General features: G+C 39.8%; 1 protein-coding gene across 2 annotated transcripts; it reads left to right on the top strand.

Annotated features, from left to right (window-relative positions):
• The first annotated feature begins 124 nt into the window (after positions 1 to 124).
• On the top strand, positions 125 to 26,089 carry osbpl1a (oxysterol binding protein-like 1A). Of its 2 annotated transcripts, XM_034229933.1 has the most exons (28): positions 125 to 407; positions 2,513 to 2,642; positions 2,713 to 2,798; positions 2,886 to 2,960; positions 3,089 to 3,200; positions 3,363 to 3,448; positions 4,234 to 4,378; positions 5,045 to 5,112; positions 5,202 to 5,246; positions 5,351 to 5,424; positions 5,647 to 5,710; positions 5,799 to 5,900; positions 12,124 to 12,249; positions 12,379 to 12,480; positions 12,823 to 12,906; positions 16,023 to 16,185; positions 17,656 to 17,842; positions 18,629 to 18,704; positions 20,321 to 20,455; positions 20,588 to 20,685; positions 20,790 to 20,972; positions 21,519 to 21,626; positions 21,828 to 21,917; positions 23,244 to 23,367; positions 23,629 to 23,742; positions 23,851 to 23,974; positions 24,067 to 24,157; positions 25,351 to 26,089. In XM_034229933.1, exons 2-28 carry the CDS (start codon positions 2,519 to 2,521, stop codon positions 25,451 to 25,453), a joined length of 2,889 nt encoding a protein of 962 aa, XP_034085824.1. In that variant the 5' UTR covers positions 125 to 407; positions 2,513 to 2,518; the 3' UTR covers positions 25,454 to 26,089. The 2 variants fall into 2 exon arrangements, with proteins under 2 accessions (XP_034085824.1, XP_034085823.1); XM_034229932.1 differs by lacking the exons at positions 125 to 407; positions 2,513 to 2,642; positions 2,713 to 2,798; ... (6 more) ...; positions 5,351 to 5,424; positions 5,647 to 5,710 and having other exon boundaries at positions 5,863 to 5,900; positions 12,379 to 12,460; positions 12,787 to 12,906.
• Positions 26,090 to 26,103: the final 14 nt, after the last annotated feature.

The following is a 26,103-nucleotide window of genomic DNA, read 5'->3' as shown; positions in this document are numbered from 1 at the left end:
AATACGTTTTAATGGTTTATATTGTATGAAATAACTATTTCACTGAAATGTCACTTAACAAAGTATTCAGCGTTTGAAATAACTAGCAGTGCTTTTATTTTGAAAGGGACCAATGATTACCTTGGGCGAGTTCCGCTGTGATCAGCTGATGGCAGTGTAAACAGAAAGCAGCGGTGGATGTGTGACACAGACAGCTGTTTCGTCATCAGTCAGCTCGGTGTCGATGGAAGACGATCATGTGAAAGGTGTGTGTGACAGTGTGTTCAGGGTGATGTGTCGGAGTGTGTGTGTGTGCTGCAGGCCAGCAGCAGGAAACAGCTCAGGGGGGCTTAAGGCATCACATGCAGCTGCACAGAGGGCCTGGTGAGGGCTGAGGATTTCACTTCAGGACTGGAAGACAAACAGCAGTAAGTGTCACTGATATTTCTGTTTGCTTATCATTTGCTGAGGGGGAATGTAAATAAAAAAATGTAGCCTAGCTCCTTTCTTCTTTCTATAAAGTCACTTTCTACCTCTAACTCACTGCATTTCAGAGGGGAGTATCTTAGTTTTGACCATACTGTATTTATCTAGCAGGTTTTTAAAAAGAAAACACGTCACCTTCCCAACTGCGAAGATATGCAGATGTACTTATAGCCTACATTGTAATGTAGTTTATAATAACATTTTGAGGGTTGTTCTGTTGGTTGTCACAAAACAACAACTGTGATAATGTCTCTTTGTGACCATATTTCCAGTATTTTTGCCAAACAAGAAAAACAAATTAAGTCAGTTTTACCAACAATATCTCAAAATGTGCATGAGTAATACTAATTATGTATTATTATACTATTACAGTCAAAGGGGACAAGTGTTCTACTTTGAGAACATACTCATACTCTAACATAATTTACTAATTATGCTGCATGATTTGTTCTTGTGATTAAGTAATGAGACATCAGCTGGTTTCATGTCACCTGGTTACAGCTGTCATCGCTTCAGGCTATATTTCCATTCACACATTTAGCCTACAACTGTTTTAATTTGTGCTAGAAAAAAGATTATTTAAAAAAAATAGTTTTACCGTTTACGTCCCCAAACTATTATGAGTCCATTTATTTGTATGTTTACTCGAAGGCATCTGGAAAAGCAAAGCAATGTTAGAAGCTTGTAATGTGTTTTTAATGGTAATTATTCATCTGGAAATTAACTTGTAAAGCTCTCAAATAAATAAAATGCAAAATTAAGGATCTTTGCCTCTTAACAAGTGGTGGAATAAATAAAAAGTAAATGGAATACAAATGAAATGGTGCATGAAATGGAAAAATAAGCCAAAGGTGATGTATTCAAATTGCTTGCTTTACCAGACTAATAGTCAAAACACCCAAATAAAAAAGGCATTTTATTCATTAAAAAAAATGGCTTCAACATTTTTGGTTTATTAAAATATTAGAAAAAAAAGTAAGAGGTCAAAGGAGCGATCAGATTAGGTACCATAATACATTCATATAAATAAGCGATTTTAAACATTAAAGCTCTGCATATACTCCAATAATGCTGTTGCTAAAGTGTACAGGTGTTTGCAGGTGTATAGTAGAAAGACAGGCTTAGTAACCGTTAGTGTCACATGCTTTCCCATCCTAGGTAAACCTGTTTGAGTGCCAGTCGAGAACTCTCTCTGCAGACGTCTTTTTTATCCTCTGATGGCGATGCGGTTCATTTATTCTTTGTCATAGCCACGTGACATTCCATGACATTACATAAAGCATGCGTTCTGTTTTTTGTCTCTGCATACCAACCTTTAACTGCAAATATAGTCATGTGGAGTTAGACAGTGTAAAGAGTGGGGAAAGAGAGGTTTCCTTCCTGTACAGCTAGTCTGATGACCATATTGTGTAATAACTCTGACAGTTGCTTTGTACTCACTGCATGGCAAAACAGGCTCTTGTGACTTTCTTCCTCACATGCCCTAACCAAGTGAGATGACGACTTATTATGTAATATTAAAAGTGCACTCCAATGCTTTTACTCATCAAGTACAGTTTACTTTTCACAGAGAGTACTTAAAACTTTACAAAGTGTAGAGTGCCTGATACTCCCTGACCTGACACTTTGGTTTGGAGACACACACACTGTTTAGCTGAAAGCCTGGGTTACAAAACTGAGGTGTGGTGTTTGGAAGAGGTGAGTTTACAATTAAAACTGCAGCTAGACGTTATCCCTTTTTGTATCTATCTTGTAAGTCCCTTAACTTTATGAATAGGGTATTGCATTTCTTTTATGTAATACTTTTGTAGTATCTTTTTGTTTTCTTACAAAATTATTCAAATGTTTCCTCTATAGAATAAGCTAGAGGCGCCTCAGTTTACTTGCTATTTACTGTAGCTCTAAATAATCAATAGCATGGACTTTCTAAAGCCAGTAGATCTCTTTTCAGTGAATCTGCGCATGTGTCCTTCTGAAAGCATATTTGTATGTACAATTTAGTCTCAGAAATATAGAGTATCTCTTTGTGCTGTTCCTTCCTCTGCAGGGGTCCATGGAGGAGCTGGAGCCAGAGGAACAGTTTCTGAGTTTCGCCCGGAACGGAGATCTTGCGGGGATTCAGAGGCTCCTCATGTCCAAGATAAAGGAAGAGACACAGATCAACATAAACTGCAGAGGTACATGAGTCAGACCTTATGACACACTATTAATCACGATGTTTGATGTAATACAATGTGTTGTTTTCAGGTAAAAGAAAGTCTAACCTTGGATGGACGCCTCTTCACTTGGCCTGTTACTTTGGTCACAAAGATGTGGTTGAGGAATTATTAAAGGTAGGTTTTTTTTAATACAATTTGAAAAAAAGCTTTAGATTTGGAATGTTTGCATGGGTAATAAGTGTGTTTCTTTACTTTCTGAAGGCAGGTGCAGATGTTAACTTGCCGAATAATGTGGGAGATACACCGCTGCACAAAGCTGCTTTCACAGGAAGAAAGGTACCTCAATGCCTCTTTCTACTGTTTTTGATTCTCTATTGATGAGTATGGTTTGATGCATGCATGCAATTATTCATCCATTCATTCAACGAATCAATCAATAAATAAACCAATCACGTATTGATCAGGAGGTTGTCATGCTGCTGCTCCACTATGATGCATGCGCTACTGTCATCAATGGGACAGCACAGATTCCCAAAGATGTCACTCAAAATGCAGAGATCAGAGGCATGTTAGAAGGTGAGAGAGACACACTGTCATCTGATTTTCTGAAAACATATTTTTATAGATCTCAATGTTTAGTGTCTTAATATCTATTCATACAAGTTGTTAAAATAACGTATATATTTTTAAATCCTCCGACCTATCTTCTTGTAAATCCCATTGTTTTATCGCTATCAGCGGCGGAGAGAACGGAGGAGAGGAAACTGGAAGAGGAGCTTTTGGAAGCTGCACGAGAAGGAGAGCTTTCAACTTTAACTCACCTGGTTAGTACAATATACCTGATCTAGTACAGCCAAAAAGGAAATGAAAGTCCTAAACAACAATAGTAGTGTGGAATGTCCTCAGCTTAATTATGCCAATTTTTGCAGTCAGTATTGTGGAATAACATGATGTTCCAATATTTATTCAGATCTGATAGGAATGTCAATGTCAGTCCATCAGTGTGTTTTCACTGCATGCATGTGCAAAACAAACAGCTTCATATATGCACAAGTCCAGACAAGTATACAAATGACTACTCCCTTGAAATATAACTGACATTATATGAGCCTCATTAGAAAAAAAGGATATTTGCCAGCAGATCTCACAAAATGGATAATAGCAGGAAAGTTTTAAATCCTAAGGGGATGATTGGATTTGTTTTACGTGGGTTTGTATGAGGTATTCATCCACACTCAGTGTATAACCTATATAGAAAGTGACTTTCAATATTCTTAATAAATCGTAAACAAATTTAAATTTTTTTAGATGGGCCTTTTTTCAGGTTTCAAAATATGTTTTTTTGCTGCCACTGACGACCTCAGTAATTACATTTGCTTCTCTTTGTGTTTCTCTACACTTGCATGCCCACCGCCATGTACTGTGTAGGTAATACACCGACTGTGGATAAACACCTCAAACAACCTTACTTCAAAACATCCTAATTATACCTTTGGCTCTTGAACACAGAGGGAGAAGAGTTGTGCTTCAGTTCTCAGCAAAATAATAGACCTGCAGGACTTTTAGCACCAAACAACCCATCTGTTTTGGTTGTGTGTGTTCGCTGCAGCTCAGCAGGAAGAAGACCCCAGACATCAATTGCACAGATCTGCTGGGTAACACTCCGCTGCACTCTGCAGCCTATCGGGGCCAGAGGCAGTGTGCCCTGAAGCTGCTCAAAAGTGGAGCAAGCCCCAACATCAAAAACAAGAAAGGTAAGACTCAAAAGCCCCCCTGTCTTTAAAGGATACAACTTGATACATTCTATATTCCCCGCATGGCAAGTTCAAAAGAAACAAGGAACTGGCGAATAATCCAGCAGAGAATACTCTCAGCAAAAACCTAATACAGCTTTGCTCTGTCTCTTGTTCCTCTGAGCACATATATTCACCACACTGGTGGCTACGATGGGCTTGAGTCTACAAGGCACATTAAAAAGCAAAAATACATTTCCATCAATTATAAAAGAATATCAGTAAGAAAATCTAGATTATCCTTAGCCCATATCCTTTTAAAAACGCAACTATCTTTAAAATTGCTGCTTTTATTAAAAAACATTCCCTATGGTGTTAAGTGAAAGACAATTATCACTTATTTTAAAAGGTCCTTCACCCAAACAGGAATAGCAACTGACTGATTTAGTAGATATTTTGTTTGACCTATAATAATAAATAAAAAAACTCTGGTAATTTCTTTGACTTTAACATTATTATCAAAATGTAAAAAACTGCCAAAGCTGGGCCTGTTTGTCTGTACACCAAATTGATATTTATAATAGATGTCATTATTCCGTAAATGTCATGAAATCAGTATTTTCTTCAGTTGTATACATGTGTTCTGTTGTACTAAAGCCTCTTGTTTCTTGCTCCCACACCTCCCAGGACAGACAGTGTTTGACCTGGCTAGTGACATCGCAATGAAGCTGGTCATTGAAAGCAACGTAAATCGAGTGAGTGCTCAGCTGACAATCGTCCACTTTGTTTTGGTCTTTGTTTGTTTTTTTACTCCCGTCATGTTTTTCATCTGTGGTCCTTGCAGGGAATGACCCGGCATGTCAAAAAGAAAGAAGGACTCCTCTGGAAGGTAAGGTGTAGTACTGCACTCTCTCTCAGCCTCTGTCGAAGTTAGAAAAGACAAAACAAAAATAGAAATCAATGAAAATCAGAGCCCTGATTCTTCCCTTGCAGAGCTCCAGATTTTTTGGCTGGCGCTCGTACTGGGTCGTCCTTCAAGATGGGGTTATATCCTGGTACTCAAAACAGTAGGTGGCATCTTTCAATTTGGCTGTGCTCCTTGAATCAATTTCAAAATATGTCAGCACCAGATAAAGAGCTGCACACTTTTGATAAGAATGTTGCTGGAAGTAACAAATAAAAAACAGAAAAATAATCTGTCTTCTGAACCATCATTACTAATCTGTCAGCTCTCAACCAAAGTAATCCTGAAAAAGAAAACACATCACCTCTTTCTTCCTCATTTGAAGGTCAGATGCTGCTGATAATGTCAGAAGACAAGGCTGCAAATCTCTCACAAATGCGCAGTGTTTGGTATGACAACATTTAAGAATTACACATTTTAACGTTGTGTGAATATAACTTTTGCTCAAGGGAATGTTTTTGATGTTCACTGTTTTAGATCCGAGCCAAAGACAGCTGCTTTTTTACTCTCAAATGCTTTGATGACAGCGTGCATCTCTTCAAAGTATCACCCAAAAACCACCCAGAGTCAACAAGAAAAGTGAGTGTAATTCCTGCTCTCGCTGCTTTGAACATTGTTATGCAACTACTAGAGAATGCAATTCCTGAAGAAATTGCCAGTGGGAATGCGTTATGCTGAAAAGCTGACGCTAAACTGCTATGCTGAAATGTAATGTGTAAGAAGAAAGTGAAGAATTTAGATTGAAATGATACATGAACACTGGGGGCTTGAATGTGTGATGACGAGAGAAGAAAATAAAGTAAAAAGGCTTGGAAAAGTAGCAGAATATTTGAACTGCAAACTTTTGAACTAACTTGATGGCGAATGATCTGTCGCCATGGCAACGGCATTTGATGACACCCCATAATACGCTTAGATGCGTTGATGGCTGCATCGTTACCAAACCTGTGAAGTTTTGGGGCGTTTGGAGCAGTTTCACTGAAGTTATGAGAAAGCCGTGTTTCATGGTGAGCATTGTGTTGCCATGGCAACGGCTTTTGAAGAAATCTCAAAACTGTCCCGTAGATGTCTTCACGGCTGAACTGTTAGCACAAATGTGAAGTTTGAGCACTTTTTTAACATTTTCATAGGAGTTATAGCGACATCATGTTTTATGGCCAGGGATGCGTTTCCATGGAAACGGCATATGGTGAGATCTCAGATTTGGCGTTGAGCTGTTGAGGCATGGACCGGTGATATACAAGTGGAGATTGGGGGACGATTGGACCGTGTCGATTGGATTTACAGCCACATCGTGTTTCATGGCGAGTGGTCTGTCGCCATGGCAACGGCATTTGATGACACCCCATACTACGCTTAGATGCGTTGATGGCTGCATCGTTACCAAACCTGTGAAGTTCTGGGCTGTTTGGAGTATTTTCACTGAAGTTATGAGAAAACCGTGTGTCAAGGCGAGCATTGTGTTGCCATGGCAACAACATTTGAAGAAATCTCAAAACTGTCCGTAGATGTCTTCACGGCTGGACTGTTAGCACACTGCTATCTGAAGTCTGCTGCTCTGAGCATGTCAGTTGGAGTGATGACATCATCGTGTTCCATGACACAGGTGTTTATATTTGAGCTAACGAGGTGTCCAGAGATCACAGGTTTCCATTGTTTTGAATGAGAGATAAAACTCTTACATGTGAACGTTTTGTGGAAGAACCGTAACAGATATCTGTGAAATTTCAAAGCGTGAAGCATGTCAAGGAAGTTGAGTATCTGAAGTGTAATTTTTGTGTAGTTTCGGGTTAATAATGTGGCCTTTTTGGCAGTTTAACTAAAGGTGTGCGGCTGCTACCGTGAGAAAATATCAGCCTGAAATTACAATGGGGTTTAATTGAGGAATGTTGAACGAAATGTCCTCACGGGGCATTTTGGAAGGAGGAATCGTAACGTTTTTAACGGCGGCAGGATATCGCGATACCTTTCAAGTATCGGTACACCGTGCAACACTACTTCAATGGTTACAAATGGGATGTATTATGGGATGTATCTCTGGAATTATGAAAGTTATGAATGAGAAAAGTAATAGCAATCGATTCCCGACCGAGCTGAACGTTTTGATGTTTGAACGGAGTTTCTGCGAATGCGGGAGGAAAAGAGGGCCAAAATAAGTCGTATTAATAAACTTTTCGTCCGTAGAATAACAGTTAGTTGGAATGCTGTTAACAGCATTCCCACTAAATAATTGTAAAGGATTGATCCATGTTTTATTTTGCATAGTCTGTCAAACATAATTATATCGTGACTAAATCTGTCAGTAGAAATCTTTGATGTGACAACATTTAGTTTTGTCTAATATTGAAAACCTCTAGCTAAATAGCTAGCTGTATGTTCCCAAATATCTTGCATTAAAATAGTATTTATTTGAAGGATCAAACTATCCTCCTTTCCTTCTTTTTATCAGTATAAATTGTGTTTCCACTGTTTTCAACATCAAAGTCTTCTGTCAGAGCGTTAGACTCGAGACTTGAAGGTTAAAAAAAGCTGAGGGGACTTGATTTAAATTGGTGACTCATAAATATTGAGAAATGAAATATTGTGTCATTGTGTAGTTTTGTCTTTTGGCACTCTCCCAAACGCTAATGAATAATGGATTGCTGACATCTCCATAACCTAATGCACACTTTCAGTTGCAGCTCCTGGTGCCAGAATAAAAACTTGAAATTCAGATGAGGGAAACTCGCCTTTCAGTACTAAATTAGAAAGTCTACGCTCTCCTCTTCATACCCAGCACATGGCTTATTTACCAGAGCTGTGGACTTTTTTTTTGTGTGCCTCTCAATTATTACTGATTTTTTTTTTGTGTGTGTATTCAGCACTGCTATCATTGCAAGCAACAGTTTAAATGCTGTTCCCTTACTATGCTGCCTAATCACTATAGCTGTGGCTAAGAAGCTGAAGTAATACTAATTAAGAAGCATCACATTCAAATCAATCCTAATTTAATGTTACCAAAATGCTGGTGAGAAGTTACCAGACATTTGAAGTAAAAAAAGACACAATTTTGAACACATACAAATGCTTTGATTCATATGATGCAATTTGATGTAAATGACAGTGTTTCTATGTTTTAAGTATTGGGTGTGTTTTTTGCCACTGATTAAATCGTATACATAATTAGCGTTCATCTCTTTGATCCCATGTCAAACGTGTGACTAGGACTTTGCTGAAAAGACTTAAAAACCTTAAGATTATTTTGATTCAAACAGAACAGGAATTCAAGTTTTATTCACAATCCACCTGATTTTGTATATTGTACATTTAGAAGTCCTGCATAGTGCCTTTTTATTTTGACCAATAAAATATATCTGTTGTTTGTCTTGTTATCATAAAAGTGAAATCTTTCAATGTCAAATCTCACTCAGGCCACAGATAAAAGCGTATATGCCCCCCTGACGCCCCCGAGCCCACAGGGGCTCCCAATCTGTGCTCCAAATTCCTTGACTTCTTCCAGGCGAAAGTCGAGGCCATCCATCAGCAGCTCCTGACGCCTGGCCCTCCCCCCCTACCTGCACCTCAGCCACCTGGCAACGCACCCCCAGCGCCGCACCTCTCCCATTGTAACCTCTCTTCCTTCTCCCCTGTGGATGCTCTCCAAGTGGCCAAACTGGTCAGCTCCACAACCACCGGCCAATCTCCAACCTTCCCTTCCAAGTAAAACTCTGGATAGAGTGTTCGCCGGCCAACTCCATCTGTACATGTCCAACCAACTATGAGCCCTTCCAATCCGGCTTCAGACTTCAACACAGCACTGAGACCGCCCTCATCAAGATCACCAACGATCTCCTCATTGCTGCTGGATCTGGCTGCCTCAGCATCCTCATCCTCCTGGACCTCTCTGCAGCGTTTGACACCATCTCCCACACCATCCTCCTCACCCGCCTATCTGACCTCCTGTTAAGCCCCAAGCCTGTTTTTCAGGTCTCAGGCTCGAAAATGACATTTCCACAACAAATGACAATAACTTCACTTCTAAAAGGGGTAAATTAATCATCTTTTTTCTCAAAGTAATGATAAACCTGTGAGTTGGATGTAAAAGTTTCAGAATCAATATAGATGTTTTTTATTTTAAAGAAAATTCAGATTGAACATAGTAAAAAACTGTAAATTATAATGTCCTTCCAAAGATTCTTTTTTACTTATAGTGAAAACCACCCTTGGATGATGGGTTAATAGACTAAAAGCTTTAGGAATCCAAAGTACAACATATAATAAGTACCCTGTATCAAGATTGATGCAAAACAAGTGACATTTGACCTTTTAGAGAGGTTTAGCAAAACAAACTCCACCTCTGGGGTCATTTGGGTGGAAATGGGCGTATTTGGCCGTTTCTCTGGAACCCATTGGTCGATTTTGATGATTGACATCTCTTTGAACCGTTAGAGCCAATATAATCGAAGGGGGATTTCCACATACACACACACGTTACCATTGAGAAATGAGAGCAATGCGTACACAGTTGCCCAAAGCGAAACCTAATTTACGCTCTGAAATCTGAAAACTGAAAACTAGGTTTATTGCTGATGGATTATCAGAAACCATTTCAAAGTGACACAGACACATTGGATTAACCTATGGATTAACCTTCAGCAGAGTTTTTATCGTTTTAATTCCATTTAAGACAACTTTTGATCAGACAAACAACAAAGGTAAGACATATTGTCGTGTTGGCTACCTAATGCCACGTATAGTGATGTCTGTTTTTGTTCTCATGTCGGGAGTTTTGATAATGGAGTGATGATACAGATACCTATCGATTCTGTGTAATCTCACAATGCTAATCGATGGGTTGGATTTGCATTTATGATAAGTAATAAGGGTGTTATACCGTGAGTTCTGTGCTAACGGCGTTAGAATATTTTTGCTCAGGTCTAATTCAGAGGCTCAGCGCTAGTCTTGTTTTTTTTATGCTAAAAAAAAAAAAATCATCAGTTAGCTGAGTTTCTTCCCGTTACATGGATATGAAACATTCATAGTTTATTCAATCTTAAGAAGCCCTCAGACACTGTTGCTTGCAGATGTTGTGGTTTTGGACACGCCGAAGGGTCTGTGGGGCTTAACAGGCTAGGTGTCACTGGCACAGCCCTGTCCTGGTTCACATCCTACCTCCATAACAGGGAACAGTTTGTAACCATTAATGGCTCAAATTCACCCCCGGCCCCAGTCAATCACGGTGTACCCCAGGGCTCTGTGCTTGGCCCCCCGGAATAAGTGTTTACAAGGCGGGTAAAGTGTTCCTGTGGTTTTCACTATAAGTAAAAAATAATCTTTGGACGGACACTATAATTTACAGTTTTTTACTATGTTCAATCTGAATTTTCTTTAAAATAAAAAACATTTATATTGATTCTGAAACTTCTACATCCAACTCACAGGTTTATCATTACTTTGAGAAAAAAGATGATTAATTTACCCCTTTTAGAAGTGAAGTTATTGTCATTTGTTGTGGAAATGTCATTTTCGAGCCTGAGACCTGAAAAACAAGGCTTGGGGCTTAACAGGAGGTCAGATAGGCGGGTGAGGAGGATGGTGTGGGAGATGGTGTCAAACGCTGCAGAGAGATCCAGGAGGATGAGGATGCTGAGGCAGCCAGATCCAGCAGCAATGAGGAGATCGTTGGTGATCTTGATGAGGGCGGTCTCAGTGCTGTTCACCATTTACATGCTCCCCCTCAGCCAGATCATCCGCCATCATGGAATTCCACTGCTACCGCTGATGATACCCAATTATATCTCAGCACTACTCCATCCTCCCCAGCTGCCCCCTCAGTCTCTCGTCAACTGCCTGCACGACGTAAAAAACCTGGATGTCATCCAACTATCTCAAACTCAACTGCAGGAAAACAGAGCTCATGGTTGTGGCCACCCCAAGGCGCTGCTTCCGGAAGTTGGTGACTTCATCCTTGAGGTTGACGGCTGCTCCATCTCCCCATCTCTTGAAGCCCACAACCTGGGTATCATGTCCACCCTCTCCTTTCCACTCCCACATAAAGTCTGTTACCAAATCGGCCTTTTTCCATCTAAGGAACATTGCCAACTCCGACCGTCACTCTCTGAGTCGGTTGCAGAAACCCTAGTCCATGCTTGTCGTCACCTCCCGCTTGGACTACTGCAATGGTGTCCTGTTTGGGGTCCCCAACAAAACCCTGGACAGGCTCCAGTATGTTCAAAACTGTGCTGCTAGGGTACTCACACATACAAAGCCGTGGCAGCACATCACTCCCACCCTGCCTGTCAAGTCCCGCATTACCTACAAAGTCCTCCTCCTCACCTACAAGTCCCTCCATGCCCATGCCCCCCAGTACTTATCGGACATCCTTCGCCCACATGCGCCCCACACCGGAACCTGCGGTCTTCAGACTCTGGCCTGCTTACCACCACCCGCACCAACCTGCGAAACTTCGGGGACAGAGCCTTCAGTGTGGCAGCCCCCACCCCCTGGAACGCTCTCCCTGCGGTGATCCGCAACATCCCCACGCTTGACACCTTCAAAAGGGCCCTCAAGTCCCATCTGTTTGCTAAGGCCTTTGGCCCCTAATCTATTTGTTGTTTTGTCTGTCTGACTGCCTTTTGTTTTTGTGATGTTTGTTTCTACTCCTGTTCTTCTTTGTAAAGCGACCTTGGGTCTCATGAAAGGCGCTATATAAATCCTAGCTATTATTATTATTATTATAAAGTTCACGTCTTTTAAATAAATCAGCAACATGTTCGATTTTGATGACGAACATGAAAATACAAATGTGTTTTTTGTTTTTCAGGCATGGATAGACACACTGGAGGAGCACTCGGCGTACAGCACACACTACTGCTCCCAGGAGCAGGGCAGCGAGGGCGAGGAGGAGGAGGAAGTGATGTCACTCGGGGAGCTCACAAACTCACTACAGGTGGCTCTAAACAAATAAAATCCATAATTACCATGTCAGAATAATGATCCATAGAGTGTTCGCTGAACTGGAAAGCCACCCACTTCACGCTGCTTTTGTTCATCTGAAGTCTCATCTCTATGAAACCAGGCAGCGGAGGCCAGCCAGAAGAAACTGGAGAAGGAGGTGGAGGCTTTCCTGTCCCTGCTGAAGAATGATGGTCTGGCAGAAAGTAAACGCTGTTATTTTATTGTTTTGTTTCTAAATATTATTATATATCTAACACAGAGGAAGGAGGAGTGTAAAAGAAAACCGTATGATTAAAATTACAAGCATCCTCAAGCCGATTGAAATACACTGTATTGATGGAATAATGTCTGAAGTCCTAATAACTAAGAGTCTGTAAGAGTCTGTTTCTGAGGTGCGTTGTGCTTGTTGTCTGTAGCTGTTCTGAGAGCTTGACAACACTTTAAAACTGGAACTTCATATGAGCTTCTCCTGCTGTTTGTCTTTTTAATACCACTCATTAGTTGTGCCAATGCTCCTTCATTGGTGCAGTTTTCCCCTCAGGGATTCCACCCCGCCGTAACACAGAAATTACAAGACATCTGTGAGTTGTCCAGCGAGACCAGCTCCAGTCTGAGTGTCTGTCTCAGCCTCCTCTCCAGACAGGAAGGGGTAAGTGTCAGCTACCCCAGTAACACATGTCTTTGTTTGAATGCCTGTTAACAGCTATTAGTCAGGTTTTTTTAAATTGTACAGTGTATATTGTCAGCAAAATAATTGTATTTTAAGTCTACTCAAAGTTGTGGTTTTATGTGTTATTTTGATACATTAAAGGGGCCTATTATGCCTTAATGGTTTTCCATTGTAGTGTTATATATGTTTTTGTGCATGTAAATGGTCTGTAAAGGCTGAATCCCAAAGTTCCCAGAGGGAGTTTCTCTCACTCACTCTACCCCCCGCCCCGCCAGAATAGTCTTGATTATAGTCCTTTGTTTACTTCAGCCACATAATGACATCACGATGTAACTCTCACGCTTCTATTGGCTAGCGCTCCAACACATTGTTCGTGATTAGGGGAGGGATATCTCTAAGTGGTTGAACAATCACAACAGAGCGGGCCAGCTAACCAATCAGAGCAGGCCTGGCTCTGGTTTCAGACAGAGGGTGAAAAGAGGTGCTGCAACACTGGCAGTATGAGAAAAATAAAGAGCTTTTTGAACATTAAAGCATGTAAACACGTCACAGTAGAGGCACAAAATACAAATATTAGACCTTGAAATTAGCATAGGGCCCCTTTAAGCTGAATAAATCAGAGGTGAAAGATGTACTCAAAATGTAACTTACTTGGCGGATTTTTTAAGATAAGATGTACTTTACTTTTGTTATTATTTAAGGACCCCCCCCCCCCTTTGCAGACTATAAATACTGTAATTAGGAGAATCCTCATGTATGTGACCTTCAGATATAAGGTGATGGTTTTTTTCTGAATAAAATGTCAAACAGAACATGTTATATAAGAAAGCGGCAGCACTATTCAGTTTTTCACACCTCCTTATAAAAGCAGCTCAGTGGAGTGCAGTGATTTAAGGCTGTCAGATGGGTTTTCTTTGTGTGTGATTCAATGGATTTGATTATAATGGAAGGATTCAGCGGATAGGTTACATCTCAGCAAGAGAGAAAAATAGATTGCACAGATTATAGCTCACAACAAGTACCAACCCAGTACATCAATTCTGTCATAATCTAAAACTTTATTTATGTAACACTTGACGAAACACAGCGTTTACATGATGGTTCACATAATAAGACTATTTCTGGATGCTAGTTTATGAGGCTCTTGCATCCTGAGGTTTAGTGCAGCTTATACAATTAAAGCTCAAAGTAGATAGTTAAACTGGATTCTGTAAGTAATTAAAGCTTTACATTAATTCGCATTAGGAATGTATGTAAACATGAAGTCAAACAATGATGAACTTGCAAGATGTTATTACACTGACCACAAAATTCCAAGCAAAAAAGTTATTTTATGTAAACAAGTGTATACGGTTTTGATTTTAAGACTGGAAGGTTCGCATATGTCAAAAATATGGTGTAGAAATGTAATAAAAAACAGTGTTTGAAGTTAGTTTATATGATGGTATGATTCTTTTAGAATTACTTCAAGATAATCAGTATGCTGCAGCTGAATATATAGCACTTAATTAAAATCAAGAGGCCTAGTCTGATTTTAATCATAATCTGGTTTAATATCTCAATTTGGTAGGCTGAAACACAAAATGGAGTTTGCCAAAATGCACAATCAATACGTGACTATGACTAATGGCCAATCCCAGTTTTGGTTCATTGAAGCAGAGTTCTTCCTTAACGTCACACCAGAGTGATAATTAGTCACTGTGTGCACCCCAATGATGGCTCATACTGATATGTAGTAGTGCTCCTGCCTTTGATGTGTTTGAATGCAGTAATGAATGCACCCTTGAGTTGTTGATTATGTATATCAAGGGGTGTTCACCTTCACATGATAATTCACAGTTTCAGTCTTTTTTTGTATACACTCCATTCAGCTTTTTCTATCATAAAACAGCAAAGACATGGACTGAATTGTTAATTACCAAAGCCTGCATTTTAAAGCAGTAGAATTCAGTATCAGTTACTATCTTTTTTCCCTCCTTTTTTTCTCCTCAAACTCATGCTGACTAACACAGCTTCATCTCACAAAACAGATAGTTTGATATCTCTGGGATCTTTAGAAGGGACCGGTTGTCACAGAGGCTGCCAAAAAACATTTGAATGTTCTCAGTTTAACAGCCAGTCCGGCGCTTTCAGGGTTTACACCTGGGCCGGGCCGGCAGCTCTCAGCTGTGCTGCCTTTTGAACCGCGATGTGCAGCGACAGAGCGCACGATAAAAGGCTCACAGGATCTCACCATGAATAGGCCTGGTCTCTATAAAGAACTCAATCTTGCACTGTATATGTCGTATACACATGATGGTTTGCAGCATGAATGAAACAGCGGGGTCTGTGGAGGAAATATATAGAATATCTTCCACCACCTGCAGCGCTGGTTTGCACTGTGCAGCACCTGAGTAGGTGTCAAGCAGCAGAAATGTCCTCTTGAAAGTTCAGTTTATTACAATAATGTCCAGTGATCCTTGTCTTCCATCACTTTCTCCCAACATCACTCTGACTTTTCTGGCCATGGTTACCTTCTTGTAGAGGATAAAACACCATTTCAAACATTTCACCATTTGTTTCTTTTACAGTCCAAAGTAAAACCCTGCCTCTTTTGTGTACTCTACCCTTTAATATTTACACATGATCAGTGAGAGGCTCTTTTCAGAAAGGTGCAGCTGGGAAAAAAAGCACATATCCACATAATCAAGACTAATGTGTTGTGTAAAAGGGAGGTTGGCCAATGGTTTATATCTGAGTCCATTACCTGTCATTTGAGCCCCTCTCCTTCACGGGAATCATGTTCTCCGGCAGGCCATTTGAGAAGGCGGCATCAAGGCAGCTGTCCTCCATTACAGATAAACACGGCCCGTCCCTCTCAGCTCCATCTCCGTCTCTCGCTGTTGGTCTGATAAAGACAGCATGGTGCAGAGGGGAGGATCACTCAGTCAACGGGCTGCTTATTTGCATCACAGCTGGTTTCAGAATAGTCACACACATTCACAATGAGTCAGAATAAAATGTTAATAGCCATAAAAAGCATAGAATATTCCTGAGTGATTAAATTCTCTCTTTTTGTTGGTGTGTGTGTTTGTGTTTGTGTGTGGGGAGCTCAGGTGCGCAGTGTGAAATTGGAGCAGGAGGTGGAGAAGAATAAGATCCTCTCTGAAGTGCTGCAGACTCTCGCCACTGAGCACCACGAACTTGAGCAATCCGTCGTCAAGGGATCTTTACCGCGGAGTGCCCTCAGCGAGGATGAGTTCCACGACGCCTTGTCTGGTGAGTTGACAAGTTATCAAACACGCTCAGGAGATGCAGGAGATTCTGTGACAAGCTCCCGCTCACACTCACTGCTCTGTCATTCACCTATAGGACACTGGAATACTTTTTTCCTGGCGGTATTTGGTCTCCTCGAGCGTGACGTAAGCGCAAGTGTTGCCTGGTTGTGTTGAAATAACTTGAAGCCTTTTCACCTGATTGAGTGATTTTGGTGTGTGAGAAACCTGCATGGTGTAGTTACATTTCAAACTGACCTGAGGATTGTTGTTTTTTTAAATGGCTACGAAACAGAAGATGTTACAGAAGTTTGTTCTTATTTTTAGATATATATTAAGACTTCATCTATAACAGTTATTTAATTGAATCCTATTGTGTGAAGGCTTTTCTCCATGGGAGATGTGCATTTAATGTTGTAGACTAAGAGCATGATTGCGAATGATTATTTTGTGAATAATAATGAATAGATTGTTTAGCTAATTTATATGACAGTCCACAATCAATTAAATAAAAAATAACTATGAAAAAAGGATATGTATGTTATGATGCATTAATAAGGAATCAATTCATCGTTTTAAAGTAGAAGTGAGAAAATGTCCACTTTTTAAAAAGGTTTAAAATGTCTTACCAAATTGCTTATTTATATAACCACAGATACTACACACCATATAGTTAAGCAATAGCTCACGACAGGCCGTGGTATATGCTCATTGTATCACAGCTAAGGGGCGTGGTTCGGCCCGACGCGAAGCACGTCCCTTAGCTGTGATACACTGAGCATATACACGGCCTGTCGTGAGCTATTGCTTAAATATATATATATAAAGTCAAGTCATGTTGCATTTATGTATAAAAACAAAATGACTTGACTACAAAGTTTTAAAGATCTGATACAGTATATGCTACCATATAATTAAAAAAAAGACATTCCCTTAGATGTGCTTGTTGCAGTTTTTAAGAGGCTCGATGAAGGTGATTATCTACTTTAAATAATTCACTTGTCTCTGCTCTCTGGTAGACGAACAGTGTAAGCCCTGTTTCACCTCATACAAATCTTTGGATTTTTGCAAGTTTTTGCCATTTATTTGCCTAGGATACTGATTGCACAACCACTAAAATTCATAAGATACAAAGATTACAGTCAAACTTCAGGAGAGCACTGCTGGAGGCAGGGAAGAAGTGGAGAACTACAAGTTACCTGCACACACCAGACACACAACCCTGTGTACTGCTAAATACAGTTTATTTTTATGGATTATCTGCTAAATGATCGGCCTGACTGATCTGTTTAGGTTTAATAGCTATCATGCTGTGTGGCTTTATTATCAGACTGTAAAAGATATCCACAGTTACGAACAATATTTGTTTTTATATCCCTCATATGACACAATTTGATCTTATATCCTTTAACAGTTAATTTACCCACTTCCTTTACTACCAATACTAACAGTGGATGAATTGTCTCCGTGGTAGACTCTGAGTCGGAGATCTCCCTGAGCGGTTTTGAGACGGCCAGCCGCTCCTTTGAGGACGACGAGGAGGAGGACGAAGGCTCTGTTATGTTATCGAGCAGTCCTTGCAGCAGCCCCAGCAGCATGTTGCAGGAGGATCACCATGGCGACAAGGACGAGACTCAACCCAACGGGATCACAAAGCACAGGTCAGCGGTGCGGTATGATCCCACGGTTTCTTAAATGCTCTTTTATCCACCTCTCATCAAAAGGAACCAACTTCAAAAAGGGCATGTCCACTCATAACAGATGCTGTATTTCTTCCTGTAATATGTCATTAATATAAGATGTTATATTAAGTTTTCTCTTTGCTTTTCCATTTTAAACATCCTTCCTCGGGTCTTTTGACTTCGTCTTGTAAATAATTTAGGAGCCGCCCTGGTGAAGGAAAAAGAAAGAGTTGTACTGAAAGAACGGAGCTCTGTGTGTTGGAGCTGTTAAAAATTGATAAGGTCACACAGTGTAATGCAATTATCCGTCTGCTGTGTGATTCCATGTTGGCTAATCCCTCAAGGCAGCTCAACAGTAGGACAACAATTTACAATATTTGGATGGATTCCAACAGCATTATCCCTTCTTGTTATATTTGTACATGGCTTATGTGCTTTAATTGTGTGAACCAGTTGAAGGTGGTCTGACCTGGATGACCTGCTATGTCTCTCCTGCTGACGGATGATTTGGAGGGCTGTTTACGACCATTGATACCCGTGTTGATTGTCCCTCTGGGCTTTGTTCCAGTTTGACACACAATACAATGCAGGCTTATGTGGACTATATTCATTTGAATAAGATATGACGCCTGCAGCTATTATGTGTCTGGTACATTTACTCTAATGAAAAGTGTCTATTTTTAAAGTGCAAGCACAAGGTCAATTCATTGATCAACCTTATAAAAGTAATACAACTGTGTGCTAATTTTTGTGTGTCTATTCTAGGACTAGTTTACCTGCACCGATGTTTTCGAGAAATGACTTCAGTATTTGGAGTATCCTGAGGAACTGCATTGGAATGGTGAGAATTATGTTAATGTATCATTTGTATTGTATAGCCATGCTAGCTATTTTTTCTTTCTAAACCCACTGTTGCACAACCTGCCAAACTCAAAACTGTAGAACACTGAGTTAAAGACTAGTGATACAATAGTAGTGAACACAGTGGAGCATTGCACTGTTAAAAAGCTGCATATTTCCCTCAGGAGGAGACCAAAAGCAGAACTAAAATAGTGATTATTGGACTTAAATTCATCAGGTGGAGAAAAGAAGACTCCAATAGTGTTGCGCCATAACTTCTAGATTGTAAATAAGCAACTATTCAAGCAACTACATGGGGATGGTAAATAGTTTTCACAGCGGGTTCCTGCTGCCTGAAATTTGCCCAAAAATTCAGCAATTTCAATATTATATAGTGAACATTTACAAAAATGGACCTGCTAAACATGAACGTTTAAGCACTACGATTGATGTTGCTACGCTTGCATTCACTTTTTTGGCTGAAATGTGAGAACCAGGTTAGGTATAACTTTGTATTTCTCTTTACTCCCAGATTAGACCATGAAAGAGTTCAAGCCCCATAATCCTTATATGGAATGTCATAAACCTATTATTCTTAATAACCCTCTTATCGTGCTGAAAGGGCATGTGTATGCGTTTTTGTTTGCGGTCAAATGTGACTGTTTTAAAAAAAATGATTCATCATAAAGACACAATGAACAAAATGTGACACAATATAATGTTTTATCGACTAACTTCTTATCTGTTCAAAGACAACATTTATTTTTAGGCCACATTCACCTTGGTATACTCTACAAATGAGGTAGATAAACTACTACAGCATTTTTAAAGATCAATATACTCCTGGGCCTTTTCAACACTTTCAAAGTTGCTGTGTGAAGGGAATTTCTTTTTTCTCTCCGTAATGAAGCCTGGTCCGTTACTTCCACTTCAAAAAGACACTGAGAGACTTGAGCTCATTCAAAACTCTGCAGCTCAGCTTTTAACCAAAGCCTAAAGGACAGCTCATTACTCGAGTTTTAGCTGCTCTGTACTTTTTGTAACATTTAGAGTTGATTTTATTGCACTTATACAAAGACATTAGTAGGTTACGTATTGTTAATCTTCACAGAGACATCCGAAAGGAAATCATTCATGCAGCCTTTGTTAATAACGTCCTAAAGCAATTTAATGGAACATACTATAAATAATAGGGAAGCTTGATAAATATTTTAAAAGAAGATACAAATATACAGTATCTCTCAGCCTTTCACTAGCTTTTTTTTATACAGACTTAAAACCCTTTTTTGCACTTTGTTTGTCTTGATTTATTGCATTCTTTGTATTTCGTTTTCACTTTTTAAATGTTATTAAGATTGTATCCACCCTATATAATGCATTTATTTTTTAATCATTTATTTGGTAGGGACATTGCACATTAATGAACACTTAAAACAATAAATGTGCCAAGCGTAAATATGCCGGATTTAGCTTTGGGCTACTTTCCATCCGCAGTCCCTCACATTTAAGCTTGTGTTTATTTTGTTATTGAGAGTTACTTTCCATTATATATATGGCATTATATGTCTATTTTTATCTTATGAAGAATGTGGTTATACCTCTTCATGTCTATTTTAGGAACTGTCCAAAATTACCATGCCAGTGATTTTCAACGAACCACTCAGCTTCCTGCAGCGTCTGACGGAGTACATGGAGCACACTTACCTGATCCACCAGGCAAACACCGTGCCCGACTCTGTAGAGAGGATGAAGGTAGAACTTCCTGTGACTTCCTGGACATTTGTGCAATCTGCTAAAATTATCTTAAATGCAGCGTTATTTAAATTGAGAATACTCTTGGGTTCAGTGTGTATAATCTTGAGTGTGTGAATGTGTTTTTGGCAGTGTGTGGCTGCGTTTGCAGTGTCTGCTGTCGCCTCCCAGTGGGAGCGGACAGGTAAACCCTTCAACCCCCTGCTGGGAGAAACCTATGAACTTGTAAGGTAAGTGAGATTAAAGGGAACTTGTTACTATTTACAAAAGACAGACATCTTAAATGTGTTTACTAAAATCCTCTTCTCACTTTGATGCTTCCCTGTGGTTCCAGGGATGATCTGGGCTTCAGGCTCATTTCGGAGCAGGTGAGCCACCATCCTCCAGTCAGCGCCTTCCACGCTGAGGGCCTGAAGCAAGACTTTGTGTTTCATGGATCCATCTACCCCAAACTCAAGTTCTGGGGGAAGAGTGTGGAAGCAGAGCCCAAAGGTGTCATCACGTTGGAGCTGCCCAAGTAAGCCAATTATCGCTCTTCTTTAAAAAACTAAAAAATCGGATTAATAACAACTGTGATAACATTAAAAAAAAAAGTTGTAAATCTTATAATACTCTTCTTTATGGGTTTTGTATAGGCTTGTACATTTTGGCCTTGTTAATTCATATTAAATATACTCTTTCCAATCATGAAAGCACCCCTATAGCGTTTTTGTATATTACTCAAAACCCAGCAGCTACATTACCCACAATGCAACTTTAACACAGACAATTTAGTCTTAGATCTGAGACATGTAATCTTTGTAATCGTAGTAATGTTAGTAGCTGCTAATGAGCCTGAAGCCTAGAGCCTGCAGCAGAGATGACAAAAATATTCTTCACCACGATCGCTCAAGTGACATCACTTAGTAAGACTTCACACGGCACCCTTTGAAGCACAACAATCTATAAAACAAATGTGTTTTTCCACATATGCAGCTGTACTCCCTGTAACCCCAACACCTGTAAACAGTCTCTGATGTATAAATAGTCATAGATCCCCTTTAAGTCAGACTTTTTTCTCCAGGTACAATGAAGCCTACACATGGACAAACCCCACATGTTGTGTTCACAACATAATAGTGGGTCAGCTGTGGATCGAGCAGTATGGAAATGTGGAGGTGATCAATCACAGGTAGGAGGAAAAAGAAAGTCAGAAATCAGTAAGTAGAGCGCATATCTGTCAAACAGAACAAGTTCAGAGGGTTGATATAAACATGTTGAGGACGTTTGACCAAAAAGAAGGAAAATACGCAGAGCAGATGAGGAAGTTTTGTATGACTCAGTCTGAAGAGAGTGAGAGGGTCATGCTGTTTTTCTCCTTTCTTTCATCTAGAACTGGTGAAAGGTGCTGCCTGAATTTCAAACCATGTGGCCTTTTTGGCAAAGAACTGCACAAGGTTGAAGGATATATTCTGGATAAAAGGTACGGCTGACACATGATGTTCAGAACATTTAATTAGGAAATGAGTAGTCTCTATTTAAATGTGTTTTGTTGTTGTTTCTAATGATGAGAAAAATAGTGGACACCCTGACTCATTCATCTGCATAAATACTTTTGTGTCGTATTCTGTACAAAGTGTAAAGCCCCCTGAGGCTAATACAAAATGTGTGATATTGGGCTTTATAGATAAACTTTGATTTATTTATTTGTACATATTGCAACAGACAGATCTGGCTGATGCCCTCCAAAACATATTTCTTTATGCTCCCATATTTTAAAAGAACAATGACTCAATAAGGGTTTTAAAATATGCTTGAATTGTAAATCAGGACCTACAAAGTAAGGTTGATTAGCTGGGGTCATTCTCCTGAAAATATTCATGTTAAACGAGCTCATTAAAAAATCAAACAATCATGCTAATCAATCAACAAATGCAACAATCAATTACCATGAAAACTGGCACTTGAGTATGGGCTCAGAACAGTCTCATAATACACACATGCACACAGAAGGATTCACACTTGTATTTCCGGATCCACACTTGTGTTTTTCAATGCACACACAAATGTGGTCCGTTTCATATACATGTAAATAAAATCAAAATACTGAAAAAGGTTTTACATATGTATTTTTGATCCTCACATATTTGTTTCCCGTTTAAATCTCCTGAACCTGCAAACACAAACCGCTTTCTGTGCACGGATCGCTGTGCATTCGTGTGTGGGTTTTTTGAGACTCCCCTGACGGTCACCCGATTCGTACTTGTAATTTTTTCTATCTATAGCCAATCAGATGTCTCCTTCATTCTAAGCCAATCACATGAGCGCGCCCCCACGAGGGTATGATTTATTGCGTTCATGACACTTCATATACGCATTTTGCGCTGTCCGGAGCTGACAGGTCCATGGAGCCTGCCTTCTAATCTAGTGTTGAAAAACACAAGTGTGGATCCGGAAATACAAGTGTGAATCCTTCTGTGTGCATGTGTGTATTATCAGACTGTTCTGAGCCCATACTTGAAGGACCAAGGCAAAAAAAACAACATAAAGGCATAAACTCTGAAGCCTGCATGTCACTGAAGCAGATAGAATTCAAAGGAACAAATCAAAGAAGAACTGATGGTTCATCAAAAAAGGAGGACATGCGGCTTCTAACACAACAGAGCAAATGACTCACAACAACACGACCACAAAGTGCAACCTTGAGATATTCAGGAACACAAGGATTCATGCCGACTAACATAAGTATCTTGTGTCGTGTGTGTGTGTGTGTGCGTGAGGGTTTGATGTGTGTGTTTTTGTTTCGCAGCAAAAAGAAGCTGTGTGCTCTCTATGGGAAGTGGACAGAGTGCCTCTATGTTGTGGACCCTGCCGCCTTCGAAGCACATAAGAAAAACGACAAGAAAGCGGGGGAGAAAAAAAGCAGCAAAGCGGTACGAGCTGCTTCCTTCCGAACAGCAGGGATTCACATCAGTCTAACATTGTTATTCATCATGGGAACAATGCAGTTTGATGGAAAATATCAGGTTTTTAAGAAAGATAGATTGAGGATATCATGAGCTCTTTGCTAAACTCCATAATTACGTTTTTTCTATCAATAAACACTGTAATATTACATCTTTCAGAGAGCATGATTAATATGTAGACCCCGCAGTGCAGCATGATATGGGTTTGTCACTTGTGGTGTGGTGCAGGGTTGCAGTGAGGATCAGGAAGAGGTTCCCTCTCCAGCTGCAGACACCGTGGAGATGATCCCTGGCAGCCAGCTGCTGTGGAGAATCGCACCCAGGCCGGCCAACTCTGTCGAGGTCTCACCGATTAATTAACACTATCATTTAATTATTAATTAGAGCGCAGTCTCAAAATAGGCACGTGTTTGAAATGTTCCAATATACCAAATTGGTCTTCATCTGCAGATGTACAGCTTCACTTCCTTTGCAATGCAACTGAACGAGCTGCACAAGGAGATGGAGGGACTGATCCCTCAGACCGACTGCAGGCTGAGGCCAGACATCAGAGCCATGGAGAACGGGGACATTGGTAATTATTAGTGGTATCACAATGGTACTGTAGATACAATAAATATACTCTCCCTTTTAATCTGAAACTCTACAATGTTGTTATCCCAATAGACCTAGCCAGTGAGGAGAAGAAAAGGCTGGAGGACAAACAGCGAGCCGCTCGCAAAAACCGCTCCAAATCTGATGAAGAGTGGAAGACGAGGTGAGTGTGATGATGCAGCTTCACAACTCAAAGTGTTCCTCTCCCTTAAGTAGTCAGCTAATGTACGCAGGAAGTTTTCAAAGTGACATTAAACTCATTGTAGTAATTTTTCATGAAAAGAAAAACCTATTCCAGGCCTTCATCCGGTGCATAAAACGGCAATAATTGATACAGTATTTAACATTAATAAAGAATCCATATGGATTGTTCAATCTGCTTAAATAAAGTGGAATTCATATGTTGTATTAACTCCACAAGAAGTTTCTGTCTTTAAAGGAAATGTTTCGGGAAACACACTTATCCTGACGCTGATACCTTTTTTTTCATATACATTTTGCAATGCTGTTGACTCTATTTTGTTAAATGAACTTTTAACTGTTGATCATTAAGATTGATTTTGTTCTGTTTTAATTTATTACGATAAGACTACACGTTTAACTCCAAAACTATGTGAAACTATGTTTGTGTGAACATTGTAAACTTAGATTACGCTGTGTTTATTTGTGCCAGCGTTGTTTCCATTTGTATTTACTTTATACGCACTTTTCATTGTGGACATACAGCTTCTGTTTTTAAGTGCTGCAATTTCATTATCCTTTTCTGTACTCTTTCTGGTGCTTCGAAATGCTTTGGCTAAATCTTCATCTGACTTGTTTTTCTGTTGCATCTCTCTCTGACGTTAAGGAATCCTGCCCTGGGCCCAAGGTTAGAGCTTCCGCTGTGTGTGTGATGTGTCTGAGATGTGATGTGATCAAAAGAGCTTGCCGCCTCAGAGTTTCAAAATGCCTCTTGTATCTGAATTGCAATCTAATCTACATAACTGTGTCCTGCTTTCCGCTGCAATATGAGAGAATATCAGTGACATTTTATTCATCTGCTCTCCCTTCCAACAGCATGAAAGCTTTATTTAAAATACTCCATCACCAAAGGAGTCCTTTCTCCCAAATCATGTCTCTCACTGCTTCTATACTTCAAAGATAAAACAATAAAACATTCATTTTAGTCCAAAACAAACAACATAAACGGACAACTTCCATGCAAATTACCCATAACCTTGTGATGAAGCATGCCTGCCCTTCCTTCCTCAATTTCCCTGATTTCTTAGCGTTATGATTCTCTGGTTGATGTCAGTTAGAAGTGTTTAGTTCAATGGAGCTCAAACTGAATGCTGATGTGTCTCTGTTGGTTTTCAGGTGGTTTCAGCAGGGGCAAAACCCCCACAATAACTCCCAGGACTGGCTCTTTTGTGCTGGATACTGGGACAGGAAATACAGCCAGCTGCCAGACATTTACTAATGGACACTTCATGCAGAAATTAACCATACAGTGAACTTTATACAGAGCAGCATTAATCTTTTTTTTAAATGGAATAATAACTACAAACAATATACAATCAGTGTTCTTTAACTGTGTGGCCTTAATCTACTTCATGCTGGTAAGATTGTGCATCAAAATGTCAATAATCCATATTTAAAAGTGATGAAATGTAAAGTTGTTTGACAATGCGTTGAAATGTAGGATTTGTATTTAGAGTGAGGCCAGTTTGTTTCTGCTCATAATGGACTTTTAGCAAAGCAGAACGTTGCGGATGCACAGGGGTTCATGGTTTTATCTGTTTTCTTTTAAATGTTCAGTGTCTTGACTCTAAATGTATATCTGTATATATACTTTATACACCACCAGTGACCTCATCATGTCGTTCACTCACCAAACCACTACCAGTCAGAAAACATAAGGTTGATGTGGATGCTGTTTCTCCTGATGTGCTTTGCCTTGTAAAAAACTGTATTATACAACCGCTAGGATAAAGTTGAGTTGTTCACATCATGTAGAAGAAACTGTTAGATTTCAAGGCGTTTCGGCCTCCTTGTATAGAGCATTGGAAGTCTTTTTTTTGGGAAACCTAAATAAATCAATTCCATGTATAGAGTATGTTTTTACAATTT

This window comes from Gymnodraco acuticeps, unplaced genomic scaffold (genome assembly GCF_902827175.1).
Source record: "Gymnodraco acuticeps unplaced genomic scaffold, fGymAcu1.1, whole genome shotgun sequence".
Classification (NCBI taxonomy): Eukaryota; Metazoa; Chordata; class Actinopteri; order Perciformes; family Bathydraconidae; genus Gymnodraco; species Gymnodraco acuticeps.
This window is presented reverse-complemented; position numbering and strand designations above follow the sequence as displayed.

Bases quoted from the DNA above. Each gene is read 5' to 3' on its own strand.
- osbpl1a (XM_034229933.1), top strand. From the start codon at position 2,519: ATGGAGGAGCTGGAGCCAGAGGAACAGTTTCTGAGTTTCGCCCGGAAC. The intron at 2,643-2,712 runs GTACATGAGTCA...TGTTGTTTTCAG, and splicing joins GATCAACATAAACTGCAGAG to GTAAAAGAAAGTCTAACCTT. The intron at 18,705-20,320 runs GTGAGAATTATG...TGTCTATTTTAG, and splicing joins TGAGGAACTGCATTGGAATG to GAACTGTCCAAAATTACCAT.